This window comes from Euphorbia lathyris, chromosome 5 (assembly GCF_963576675.1).
Source record: "Euphorbia lathyris chromosome 5, ddEupLath1.1, whole genome shotgun sequence".
NCBI lineage: Eukaryota > Viridiplantae > Streptophyta > Magnoliopsida > Malpighiales > Euphorbiaceae > Euphorbia > Euphorbia lathyris.
The window spans coordinates 33,967,110-33,980,945 of record NC_088914.1 but is presented as its reverse complement, the minus strand read 5'-3'; the positions used below and the strand labels follow the sequence as shown (position 1 = coordinate 33,980,945).

Below are 13,836 nucleotides of genomic sequence, written 5' to 3'. Positions count from 1 at the left end.
AGGTGAGATATGGATAGATATAAAATAATACATTTTACTATTTTAACATTATTTAAACTACGTACTATTAATTTGAGGGATAAGATAGACTTTTCCATCCTATTAAGACCGCAAGAGTTTATCCCAATTCCTTCTACCATTCCATTATCTATATAAGATTTGAGGGATAACTCATCTCAATTTTTTTATCACTATTCCGGTGTCTTTATCCGGTCTAACAAACAATCATAAAGTTTGGTATCTTTATCCCCTCTTACAACCACCCGGATTGGGCAAATAAATATTACTTTTTGTTTCTTTTATGTAAAAGAAAGAAAAATCAAGGCAGAGTTGCAGTAGTCTTAGACGAAACCAAGTTTGAATGAATCTATCTCGAAATCGAAATCTGTGTGAAGCACATATAAAGACAAGCAGAATCCGGAGTCCCTTCCACGTCCTTCACATGCAGCAGAAAAGCCATTGATGAAACTAACCGCTTCTTCACTCTATCGGTTAGTCTTATTCTTATCCCTTCCTGCTTTCATTTATAACTCACTCAATTTACGGTTTTTATTTTGTTTCTATAATGCTTACAAATTTGCTTCTTCAGTTCTCTTGGCTTTTTGCTACCTTTCTCTTTATTGGACTGAGTTCTATAGCCGCCACGTTTCCCTTGCTAAATTTGATGTGTCATTTGACAATTCATGGTTTTCACTATATCATTAGGGCCTGTTCGGTTGTAGATTGCAATGCTAGGTCTAGAAAATTCCTAATTGCAGAGTTATATAGAGGAATTCTGGTAGAGTTAGTGAATTGTGAGGAATTCATGAAAATGACTTCAAAAACAGGTGTAGAAATTGGGGATTTCCCCCTCCAGGTTTCTGATAAGCTTGAACTTGGAAATACAGGAGCAAGTTTAAGTGAATTGTTTGGTTATTCAAAAGAGTTTGAGCATCAACTCTACCTTGAAATGCAGCCTGATGATTTCAAGATTACTTCTTTGCTTTATGAATCAGAAAATGATGATTATTTTCTTCAACTCATGGAATATAAAAACCAAAATGACAACATGTTCCGTCACAATCTTGTTCCATCTCAACAGAGTTATGTAACTGTGGAGGAATTAGCCCCAACTGCAAACAAAATTCATGAGCATAATCTTTTTCTTTCGCATCAGAAACACGAGGTGGATAAGCAAGAAACCAATCATCCTCTTTCTCCTCCAGCTATACAGACTAGTGATGACAAATCTCATCTCCAATGGAGTTATGAGCTTCATTCAGGAATTATGGAAGCTGTTGAACTGCTTGGTGGATTCGAAAGTCAGGAATTATGTGATTGATCTTTTGTTTTTCTTTTATCCTTACCTTGGAAGAAGTAACTTAGTGTCTCATGTTATGATTTGCATCACGATTGCAGGAGCAACCCCGGAGAGCATTCTGCGCCTGATGAATGTGAAGGGATTAACTCTTGACCATGTGAAGAGCCACCTGCAGGTCTCTTTTGGATCTCTATTTTTAATGTTCGCTTTGGAATATATTTTCAATTCTTAACAGCTAAGAATGAAAGGAAAATGAGACTAACTCTATCAATGTGTAACATGCTGCAGACATACCAGCAATGTAACTATTTTGACCATGAATCAACTAAAACATCCCAAATTGGTGAGTGTTAATCTTTATTGAACCTTGTAGAATTAAGTTTAAGCACTTTTCTTAGCTATATAATGAACTTCAAGTAAATTACAGTTACACAAATTCATCTGTTTAATTTATTGACAAGTTGAAACATACATCTTTTCAGAATCTATGTCAAAGGGCTAATTTATACATATTGATGTTTGATGCTGATTCTAATCTAATTGTATATCAAAACTTTTAGATAACTCAACCATTTGTGACTTAATTAAGTCAATCGCAGCAGGGGATAGTGAGAAAAGAGGAACAGATTGGAAGGATTGGGAGGAATGCTTCATGTGCTAGCTGCATCAACCAGTTAGTACTGAGGGTTCTCAGGATTGTGCTAAATGTACTTCAACTGTTTTTCGTTGAATGACTATAGTCTATAAATTTAAATATGTAAATTTGAACTACTTTAATATCATCCGAATTATAGGAGATAATTTTATTTTGTCAATTTAGGTGAATTTCTCACCATATATAGAGATGTGGAAAGAGTGTAAATGGAGTATATATAAATTTATACTAAATAAAATACTTAATTTATATTATTTTAGTTATATATATTATTAGAATAATTAAAGGGATCTAAAGTGAGGGTTCAAACCTCATCTTGAGCATGGAGGAATTTTAAATCTTTGGGCTAGTTGTCCCACCTATTTGAGGCACCTACCAACCAACGAACAAAGATTAGTCTTGATGTGAACATGACTTAAAGGTGCCACTGTGGTGTTGCGGATCCTCCAGGATTACCTCGCGGTTTGAGGACGAATGGTATGAACTCGATTATCAATTAAGGAACTAGTAGCCCGTGCAAGAACATAAGTCGTTTGATTCGCTGATCGACGAATATAATTGACAGAACAATTATTAAGATCTATTAGAATAAATTTACAATTAGACATAAGAACACCAAACAAAGAAATACACTCTTCTGAACTTTGAAGCGCCACCACAATTGAAGTAGAGTTTGTCTCAAATATAACATTACTGTATCCCCTCTCTTTAACCCAACTTAAAGTTTTTCGAACATCCATACTTTTCGCAAGCAATGTATCCACAAGACAATTTAATAAATATGCTTTAGCTGCCACAAAGTTACCATGAACATCATGCACCACACATCCAAAACCGACTATAGTAGAGCTAGAGAAAATCGTACCATCAACACTACACTTCAAAAACCCAGTGGGTAGTGGAATCCAAGCAATGATCGACTGAACTGGGACGGTGCAGGGCAAGATCACCGATCGGGCTTGCTTCCAACTTGACCATAGAGCAGTGGCATTAGAAAAGATTAAACCCGTCGGATAAGACTTCTTATTCCACACGAAATTATTTTGATTATTCCAAATACTCCATAAAGCATATGCGTTTTTATTATTCATGATAAAGCACCAAAAACTCATAAAATCATTGAAAGTACTTCTCAAGTCGTTTATATCTGACAACTGCCAAACTTGCCGAGCTATTGAACAACCAACCAAAGTGTGGAAGTTATCTTCTCCATTCGAAAAGCAAAAAGGGCAACTAACATCTACAAGAACATGACAATGAATTAAAGCTGAGAGCGAAGGTAGCTATTTAGATAAAACACGCCATAATAAGTCCTTCACTTGGGGGGGGCACATGTAAATTCCAAAGCTTATTCCACATTGTCGAGATGAAGCAGGGCCAATAGGAATAACAACGTCAGTTCGAAGTCTCTGATACGCAGATTTGACCGAGAAAAGACCTTTTTTTTATCCTAGAACCAGTACCAATTATCAACTGTAGTACGATTACTAAGAAATATTTGAAGAATGAGCCTGACATCTCTATCATTGAACAAATTGCAAACAATATTCACATCCAATCTATTCCCAACTACAGATTTAAGATCAAGGACAATTAAATTATTAAGAACAGTAGGGCAAGTTGTTTCAATGCATGGATGAACATCATCTGTCAACCAAGGGCCAGACCAGACATTAATACTATTACCAGGACCAACTAAACAACGAGCACCATCTCTTATAATGTCCTTAGCAACTAGAATGTTTCTCTAGACAAAGCTTAAACTATTTTTCAACTTTGCCTCAAACAAAGAACAATCAGCTTAGTATCTAGCTTTATAGACCCAAGCAATGAGAGAACTAGGAGCAGTTAACAAATGCCAGACTTGTTTAGCTAGGAGAGCAATATTGAAGTCATGGAGCTTCCGAAAACCTATACCACCCAGTCTTAGGCAAACATAACGTGTCCCAACTCTTCCAATAAATGCATTTCCTATCAACACCATCTAAACCCCACTTCAAAGAGTTCATAATTTTCTCAATCTATCGGGAATAAGGAAAAAGCTCATTGCGTAAGAGGGAATATATTGAACCATCGATTTTAGTAAAACCTCCTTACCCACACGGGAAAGTGATTTATTCTTTCAATTTTTGATTTCAGCCTTAACCTTATCTTCAATGTATCAGAAAACCTTATCTTCAATGTATCAGAAAACCTCCACTTTGCTTCAAAGAAGGGAGGCCTAAATACTGTCGGAGATTAATATAAGATATATGATTGGACCTTACCTATCAGTTCGAGCTTTTAGTTCAATCGGTTCCTTGGCATGGTATCAGAGCCTCTAGGACCAAACGGTCGAGGGTTCGATTCCCGCCAACCTCATTAATTTGTGGAATTAATAAAACACATGGCGGGATGAGCCTGTGTTGTGCACGCTGCAAGCCCAATGGGCATTTGCGTGTGGGGGTGTATCAGATCTTAATATTAGATATATGATTGGGCCTTAACAGGACCTTCTGAATTTGAAACTCCAAAGAAGCTGTTAATAGCGTTTAATATCATGATGAGAATAATTACGTCTTTACAGGAAAAACACGAAAAACATAAAAAGCGGTAAAAAAAGAAAAATGCAAACGGTAAAAATAAAGAAAAATATGAAAAAAGAAAAACGTGAACAATGGAAAAATTTAAAAATGAGGGAAATGAAAAAAAAAACGTGAAAAAATACGAAAAAACTAGATTTGAAAGAGAAAAATGTGAACTACCAATTATTCTGATGAAGTAATTAAAATGCAAAAAAGTTTATGTACGGCATCAAGTTTGCAGTTTTCAAAATCCTCTTTAGGATTTGAAGAAAACTGATAGGGGTATTTTATCCCTATCTTTTGGGATAATTTACGGTTTATTTTTAAGCTAAATTATTAGGTTTAGTGTTAGTTTTATTCATATTTCAATAAATTAATAAATTATATACTGATAACATCGAGATATTATCTACGGGATCAAAGAGGATATTTACCAAAACGGCAGCGTATTCGGGTGGTCTGAAAAGCAGTGGCGTATCAAGCAAGACATCCGCGTGGCAAATCACCTAGATTCAACCACACGTCATCCGTAGTTAAACCTACGGGAGATTCGCCTTCATGCCTCGATCCGCCCAATGAACACTTAGCCGATTCCCAATGAAGCGAGTTAATAACCTATTAATGAGCTAACAGTCATACTTGAATATGATCAGTAACCGCCATTAATGAGGCATTAATAGAGACTTTCTAGTTACTAGGAGTTACGACTTCATGACTATATATAGCTTGCATCACAAGCTATTAAGGTACACACATTCTAGCTTTAAACCCTACTTTGTCAATACAGTTTATTCACTATTCCTATACTGACTTTGGCATCGGATCTTCCCCCCGTCGAACCCAACGACGCCCCCCCGCAGGGAAGGAATCCGGTCGAAAGTTCATCACCATTTATCATATACCTCTAGTTAATTTTCATCATTTTGAATCTCATTTTGTTATAAATAAAGTAAATAAATAAATCAAGTAATCTCGTTCATAGTTGTGCTTTGCAAGATAAACGTACGAGGCGAAAAAGGCGATGAAAATAGGTCTAATTTCCAACGTCCACGCGGAGCGTGCCACACTCCATGCGGAGCTTGGCCGGTCTTCATGCGGTGCCCGCTGAAATACGACAGTCAACCTAATCTTTGTCCCTGGTCAACGTGGAGCGTGATATGTTCCATGCGGAGCGTGGAACCTTGAGAAATTATTGATGAACTTCAGGAGCTCATCCACACGGAGCTTGGCTAGCACCACGCGGAGCGTGGACCAGATCAAAGCTGCGGTACTAGCTCCATCTTTAGCGATGAAGCAATTCGTTTAAGCGATGTAATATTGATTTTCAACGACAGAATAATGACCTTTAGCGACGACGAATCAGCTTTCTAGACCAAAGAGAAAAAGACACCCAATTCAAAGGAAAAGGCAAAAAAAAAGGGGACAAGGTGTGCAATAGAGAAAATAGGCAAATAATGAAGCATCATATGCTTCATTATTTCGTATGGGGCCCACCTCCTACATCAAATTCAAAGTCTTCATTCAAAGTCTCCCTTCACATTCAAAGTCTTCCTTCAAAGTCTTCTCTCCACATTCAAAGTCTTCTTACTTAATGTAATTACAATTATGAACCAAACTTGATTTGTGTATAAATAGGAGTGCTTGACACTCATTTAGATATGGAGATTTTTGGGTAAAAAAACTCTATCATATTCAGATTTTGTGTAATAAAACTCTATCACCTTGAGAGCTTGTGTATTCCTTCCATTACGCCGTCGAAGTTTCATTCCATCCGCACCCACCAAGCTCGAGTGTTCCACCTGCAAGTCCTAAGAGACGACTTTGAGTCCGGTTAGCTAGTTCTAAGGGCCGATTCTTCTTCCCTTTCTACTTGTTACTCTTTCTATGTACTAGGTTTGGTTATATTACGTCTTTACGCGTTTCATAGTTATAATATATGATTTACAATTTCAGTTTTACTATACGTGTTATTATTTATTGCTTGTTTTGATACTTATAATTGATTATTATGTAGGTCGCTTACGAGCTCTGAAATCTATTAGGATTCACATAGGTGTTGCCTTACCGAAGTTGACAATCCGGAAACCGTAAGAATTTACGAGCCACAGAACTTACAGGCCCTAGTTTCTGATCCTAAGAATTAGAGTCGCCTTAAGGGAAAATCACGACCTAAGAACCTCATGGAGTTGTTCGGTCTATAGATAGTCGTATTTGCAAGAGTAAATTATTAATCGTATATGTTTCAAATTGTTTGCCATATGTTATAACTTATCATTACCCGTAACACTTCATTAGAGTTTGAACTACACAAGTCTGTTTCACTATAGTTTAGGAGTAGTTTATAGTTGTCACCCAACTCAAGTCTAAAGTATTCACCGCTTAGATAACGTATAGAACCGAGTAGTTTAATACTTGTAGGTATAAATCTCGTGGATTCGATACTCGGTCTTAACCAGATTTATTACTTGATATGACGGGGTACACTTGCCCCTACGTAGCGTCTAGTAGTATTAAAGCACATAGAGAGATCATAACCGTAACACACACACACACAATATTTACCGCTCTACTAGAGGCGCTCATGAGAAACCAACAAAAAAAACTGTGACCCCTCTTCTTTTTCCATTCTCTTCTTTTTTTCTATCCAAGGTTTTTATTTTGTTGGTATACTTTGAGGAGGACGAAGGAAGTCTGTCTTCCTTCTTCCCCGTCCCACCGGGTTATGTTTCTATATTTTTATTATTATTGTTTTTTCTTTTTAATCTGTGTTCATATATTTTATCGGATCTCTTTATCCGTCTCAATTGTATCTGTTTTCTACTATTCTATCGTTTATATTCTTTTCCAATTTAGCAAAAGTGTAAACGATTTATCTTATATGTGGATCAATAAATCTATATGGTTGCAACAAAAGAAATGACTCAGATCCAAATGTTCGGAATAACCTAAATGATGAAATTTGGATTGCATCTATTTTTTTTTTTTTTTGCAGATTTCGATTTACAATAAATATATATTTCATTGTTGTTTTGTCTTTTTTATGCTTTTATGGTCTTTTTTACTCTACGTAGTCGTTGTAATCTCTTTATAGATTGAATCCTTCCCTTTTTTTTTTTGTTATACTTATTGTGTTTTGCTCTTAGGAATATAAGCATTTCCATAAAAAAAAAAAAAAAAAAAAAACAAAAAGAATGAAAAATGTGAATTTCTATCTTAATTTGTAAGTAGTTTATTTTTCTGTATTCAAGCCTAAAATGTAAATAAATCAATTTTAATTAATTTTAATAGATTTTTAAAATATTATTTTTTTTTAAGAGAGAAAAAGAAAGGCAGAGTAGCAGAAGTCTTAGACCAAATGAAGTTTGAATAAATCTATCTCGAAATCTGTGTGAAGCACACACAGAGACAAGCAAAATCCACGTCATTCACATGCGGCAGAAGAAGCTATTAATGAAACTAAGGCCATTGCTAACCGCTTCTTCACTTATCCCTTCCTGCTTACATTTATAACACGTTCACTCACTCAGTTTACGGTTCTTATTTCGTTTCTATAATGCTTACAAATTTGTTTGTTCCGTTCTCTTGGCTTTTTGCCTGCTTTCTCTTTATTGGACTGAGTTCTGGAGAGGGTCATTTTGACGATTCATGGTTTTCACTATATCATTAGGGTCTATTCGGTTGTAGATTGCAATGCTAAGTCTAGAAAATTCCTAATTGTGAGTTATAGAGAGGGATTCTGGAAGAGTTTGTGAGGAATTCAGGAAAATGTCTTCAAAGACAGGAGCAAGTTTAAGTGAATTGTTTGGTTATTCAAAATAGCATAGGTAACTGATGTTATGATTTGTATCTCACAATTACAGGAGCAACCCCTGAGAGCATTCGTGTCTGATGAATGTGAAGGGATTAATCTCTATCTTTAATGTTTGTGGTGGAATATATCAATGTGTAACATGCTGCACATATACTAGCAAGGTAACTGTTTTGACAGGAATCAACTAAAATGTCCAAAATTGGTGAGTGTTTACAAATATCTAGTCATTAATCTTTATTGAACCTTGTAGAATTAAGTTTAAGCACCTTTCTTACCTATATAATGAATTTCAAGTAAATCACAGTTACACAAATTCAACAAGTTGAAACATATATCTTTTCAAAACTTTAGACAATATTGTTGAATACTTATTGATGTTTGACAGTGATTCTGATTGTATATTAAATTCTTTTGATAACTCAACCATTTGGGACTTAATTAACTCAATAGCAATGGTGGATAATGAGAAAAGAGGAACAGATCGAAAGGATTGGGAGCAATGCTTCATATGTTATTCAACAACCAGCTGAATCCCCAGTTGAGGTTTCTCAGGATTATGCTCAATGTACTTCAATTGTTTTTCATTGAATGACTATATGAATAAATCCATCTTGAAATCTGTGAAGAAGCCATGCAGCAGAAGAAGCCAGTGATATACACACGAAAGCAGAAAACAGATTCTCTTCCACGTCCTTTACATGCAGCAGAAGAAGCCAGTGATCTACACACCAAAGTCTTCTCTTTCTCTCTCAGAGCTATCAGACAAATGACATTTCAAAAAGTGTATGCTTGCTTCTTCACTAACTCTCTGAGTTAGTCTAATCCTTTACTTAGTTAATGCCTCACTCTCTCACTCATGCACAACAATTCTAATACTGACAAATTGGCTGTTCATTTTTTTTGTTTTTTTCTTGCTTTTGCTGTGTTGGACTGAATTCCATGCACCACGTTTCCCTACAAAACATTTATGTGTCAGCTTCAGGGTTCTAGTTTTTACTATTTATAGGGTGTGTTGTAGATTGCAAAGTATGGAATACCTCAAATAGTGAATTGTGAATAAGAGAGGAAATTCAGGAAGATTTCTAGAATTGTGAGTGATAGAGAGGAATCCAGAAAAATGGCTTCAGAATTTGGGGATTTTCCGACTTACTCCGACCAGGTTACTGGTAGTCTTGAAGTTGGAAATGCAGGATCAAGTTTAAGTGACCTGTTCGGATATTCAACAGAGTTTGAGCATCAACTTGAAATCCAATATGATGATTTCAAGATAACTTCTTTGTTATTTGAATCAGAAAATGATAATGCTTTTCTGGAAATCATGGAACAGGTGCCTAAGCATGAAACTGATCACCTTCGTCCTCCTCCTTTTGCTATAGAGGCTACTGACCGTATTCAATGGTCTCCTGAACTTCATGAACGTTTCTCAGGAGCCATCGATCTGCTTGGTGGACCTGAAAGTTAGTAGCCCATATTGCAATCTTATCATGTGATGTGATTGATTTTTTTTTTCCTTACCATTATTTTGGGCTCATGAAATCTAATTGTTTTAATGAATCTGATCAGATTGCTGGTTTAATCATTTCTAGGAAACTGGTTGAAATAAATCATATTTTTTTTCTAACACTACATATCTACTCTTATGGTTTTCAATTGATACTTTTTCCTTTGACATGTAATAATATTATGAATTCCATTTTTTATCACCTTTTTCCATTTCTTAGAGTGGGAGTTTTAGTAGTAATTGTAGTTGTCATGCACAACCGTCTATTTCATATCCTTGTCTTGTATTAAAATCTTTGAGAGCTTTGTCAAATTTGCTAAATGCCCCTTGATGCACGTTTAGAGCTTCTGTGGAAAATAGGTTCATAAAATTGGCAACTAGAGAAAATGATTATATTGTTTTGATGCTAACTCAAGTATCTCATGCCATGATTATATTGTGGTGAAGCTTTTAGCCTAGTGGTTGAGAGCTTACCTATGCCTTGGGAGGTCATGAGTTCGAATCACATCCGGGTCTGGTGGGGATTTTTCTTTCTTCTTTAATGTAAGCGCATTGCGCAAATTTAAAAAAAAAAAAAAAAAAAAAAAAAAAAATCTCATGCCATGATTTGTATCTCACAATTGCAGGAGCAACACCAAGTCAAATTTTTCACCTGATGAATGTCACAAAAGGTCTCACCCTTCAGCACGTGAAGAGCCACCTCCAGGTTTTTTTGGCTAATTGTCTGTAATGTTTCATTGAATTAACTACTCAAAATGAAAGAAAACCGCCATTTCCTTTGAGGCACTAACTTTATCAATGTGTAACTTGCTGCAGACTTACCGGAAAATTTTGGACGAAGTAACCAAAGCTGGTGAGTTCTTGCAAATATCTAGTTGAAAATGCTCATTGAACCTTATTGAATTATGTACGTTTAAGCACCTTTTTTAGCTATGAAAGCTGTAATTCTGAAATTATAGCAATTGACAGTTACAACTTAATTTATTGACAATCTATATCATTTATTAACAACTATAATATTTTGCTTCAATACATATTGACCATTTCATTGATTCTGATTGTTGATTTCAACTTTTTGATAATGATAGTCAATATTTGTTACTAAATTAACACCAATTGATATAGTGTACAATGGCAGTTAGATATGCGACATTCGACTAATATGTTCGATTCTGTATCAGCTTTTGGCCGAGAAGAAGCGACTAGAAATGCTTCAGTTGCTGTAGAGCAAGGAGGCCCAAGCAAACCAAGGACTGGAAAGTAATGTTAAATTGTACTGAAGATGTTTGTTCTCAAGTTGCAATCTAGCTAACTGCTTTAAATCTCTTGTTTTGTTGCTATTTATAGACGATCGAAAAGGAAAGGAAAGGCTTGCATGGGGACTCTTCTTGCCAAGAAAATACGGGTAAGATTCCTTTCCTAAATAGAATTGATTAAGCTTGAGGGTTTGATCAAATAGAATTATTTATTGGCCTGAAAATGTTCTTGATTGGAAGAGAGTGTTGATTAATTTTTTGTAAGAAAAATTCATGTCCTTTTAAGGTAATACTTGTGTGTGCAGTATGCCGAGGAAATTCAAAAAGTTAAGCATTCAGCAGCGGACTGTTGCAATGGAATTCCCAGTTTCGGAAGACAGAGATGCTCTTCAACTGTTTCGAATTGAATATGTCATGTTCTTCTTTATGTTAGTTGAAGAGTAATAATGTAAGCTATGGATTGATGTACTTATATGACTTTAACATCATCCCAATTATCAAGATAATGAATAATCCTTCCCGGTGAGTTTCTTACCATATATGCATATGTTTGTGTATGCGGCACTCGTGATATTCTTACATAGAAGGAAATTTTAGGCCGGTACAATGTACATGATATTTTTTGTTGGCTAATATGTTATTTATTAAAAAAAATTATTCTGAACTTCAACAAAAACAAATACTATTCAATATTTATATTGAAGTGATGTAATTTTTTTTTTTTTTTTTTTGAAATAAAACACTTTTTAATTATTAGAATCGGAAGTAAGAACAACATTGAGATAAAATGATGGACATGTCCACACACCAAGAACAGATTGAGAATTGACCGCCTTAACTAAGAGATGAGCGGCCGAATTCGCTAAACGTTTTACATAAAAGACTGAGCAATTATCTAGCTCTTTTAAGATACTAACACAAGACAAAATGACCTCAAACCAAGCTGTTTACATATTTCTGAAATGTGTTTTGAGTTAACCATTGTCTCCATAAAAAAAATACTAACATGGGCTTGTGGACCTACACCAGATCCTTTAGAACACTAACTGTTCGTAGGTTGCCCACCCCATGTCAGTTCAAACTTATGAGACTCATAACCCCAAGTGGGCCTGGACTCCAAGACCCGACCCATATCCGTTTTTTGATAGGATACCAAATTCCACTTCCATATTGACATTCTCCATGCGTGACCATTTTGGATCGTGAATAAGTCCGTCTTCAATAGAGGGATTCTGACCCTCCTTATTGTTTGAACTGTCAATTCAGGAGGGGCCACAACTTGTTGGTATATTCTTACTTCTAAACGCCCTGAATTTAGACTTATCCCCTGCAGGAACTTCATCAACGTTTGAACTGTCTAAATTATCCTTATCAACTACCTCCAATGGATTCTTCAACCATCCTCTTCCAATTTGGGTCGTCGTTCTTCTTGACTGGGCACGTAGATGGCTGCCAAAATGTCTTTCAATAGAATCATTAGGATTGTCAAATAGCAATTGGCAGAATTTGTCTGAGTGTCCGATAATTCCACAATAAAAACAGAAGGATGGTAATCTCTCATAGCGAAAATTGATCACAACCACTCTCCACCACTACGTTTTAACTTCTTACCCTATTTGATTGGGTTTCAGACATCGATAGTAACTTTTATTCGCTGATAATTTCTCCACGCACTAGTAAAGTTATTCGAATCTGATTCCAAATAATGGCTTATTTGGTTGCCTAGAATTTTATTCGAATCTGATTCCAAATAATGGCTTATTTGGAAGATCAGATATCTGAACTCATGTGATTAAGTCATGCCATTCAACTTGGGTTGCTTGCTCCATTACATCCAGGCATCTCACTATCAACACATTTTAATTGAATGTCTAAGGATCGTCATTCAACAATCGCAGTACATCTTGCTTGTGAAAAAATTGGAAAAGAAATCTCACCTCTAAGTCTGATTCAGTGATGGTGACTTCCTTCACAGGCTTCCATATTGATGCTAGCACATTCTTCATACTTTCAAGGTGTACAGATTTGGCTGTTAGAAATTAACCAACAATAAAGTAGAAACCTTGATTCGTAGGATTAACATGTTTTTCTCCTAAAATCACCCATTGTTCTTCCTCGTTTTCTAAACATAATCGGGAATAGGCCTCCATTAATCCATTCCCTTTGTCCATTGAAAATCAGGTCGAAACCCTAACTTGTAATTTAAGTATCACAGAAAATATAATTAAGTTAAAAACTTCTCAAGAAAGAAGAGGGTAAACGCTCCAATAGGAGGGACTGAGAGCTAGAAGTTATTTAAACAGAAAAGATGTTTAAGAAGAGAAAAATATGAACAAACAAAAGAATACAAGAAGCAAAGTTAAAATCTTCAAGAAGCAAAGAAAAAAGCAATGGAGTAGAGAAAGAAAGATGAAGAAGAAACAATGAACTGAATGAATGGCAGAAGAAGACTCTCATCGGACCGTCCACATAAAGTACTTTGAAGTAATGTAATTAACAATATGAGATAAGATACACAAATACTTATATCGTGGGTACTTTTACCTTTAACATGGACAAATTGTGTCAATTTTAGACATTGTTATAAAATACAAATATTTTATAATTTATTATGCACTAGTTGCAAATTTTGTCTTAAAAAAAATTCATATTTTTGTGATTTAACAATAGAATTGGAGATAAATATTTTTAAATTTGGTAAAAGATTTAATTTTTTTTTGTCCAACTCGTACAAAATACAATATAATTT

General features: G+C 35.3%; 2 protein-coding genes across 6 annotated transcripts; both read left to right on the top strand.

Moving 5' to 3' along the window:
* Nucleotides 1-550: 550 nt before the first annotated feature.
* On the top strand, nt 551-2,209 carry LOC136230359 (transcription factor HHO5-like). Of its 5 annotated transcripts, none has more exons than XM_066019412.1 (4): nt 551-1,301; nt 1,399-1,475; nt 1,589-1,643; nt 1,903-2,209. In XM_066019412.1, exons 1-4 carry the CDS (start codon nt 566-568, stop codon nt 1,959-1,961), a joined length of 927 nt encoding a protein of 308 aa, XP_065875484.1. In that variant the 5' UTR covers nt 551-565; the 3' UTR covers nt 1,962-2,209. The 5 variants fall into 5 exon arrangements, with proteins under 5 accessions (XP_065875484.1, XP_065875483.1, XP_065875486.1 ...); XM_066019411.1 differs by having other exon boundaries at nt 1,900-2,209; XM_066019414.1 differs by having other exon boundaries at nt 1,890-2,209.
* Nucleotides 2,210-9,349: 7,140 nt separating this feature from the next.
* On the top strand, nt 9,350-11,614 carry LOC136230597 (myb-related protein 2-like). Its single transcript, XM_066019721.1, has 6 exons — nt 9,350-9,787; nt 10,458-10,537; nt 10,648-10,684; nt 11,013-11,091; nt 11,179-11,236; nt 11,393-11,614. The coding sequence occupies exons 1-6, from the start codon at nt 9,448-9,450 to the stop codon at nt 11,492-11,494; spliced, it is 696 nt and encodes a 231-aa protein (XP_065875793.1). The 5' UTR covers nt 9,350-9,447; the 3' UTR covers nt 11,495-11,614.
* The last annotated feature ends 2,222 nt before the right edge of the window (nt 11,615-13,836 follow it).

Coding starts and splice junctions, on each gene's coding strand:
- LOC136230359 (XM_066019410.1), top strand. CDS start 566: ATGCTTACAAATTTGCTTCTTCAGTTCTCTTGGCTTTTTGCTACCTTT. Junction 1,302..1,398: donor ACTGCTTGGTGGATTCGAAA/GTCAGGAATTAT, acceptor TCACGATTGCAG/GAGCAACCCCGGAGAGCATT. Junction 1,476..1,588: donor ATGTGAAGAGCCACCTGCAG/GTCTCTTTTGGA, acceptor AACATGCTGCAG/ACATACCAGCAATGTAACTA.
- LOC136230597 (XM_066019721.1), top strand. CDS start 9,448: ATGGCTTCAGAATTTGGGGATTTTCCGACTTACTCCGACCAGGTTACT. Junction 9,788..10,457: donor TCTGCTTGGTGGACCTGAAA/GTTAGTAGCCCA, acceptor TCACAATTGCAG/GAGCAACACCAAGTCAAATT. Junction 10,538..10,647: donor ACGTGAAGAGCCACCTCCAG/GTTTTTTTGGCT, acceptor AACTTGCTGCAG/ACTTACCGGAAAATTTTGGA.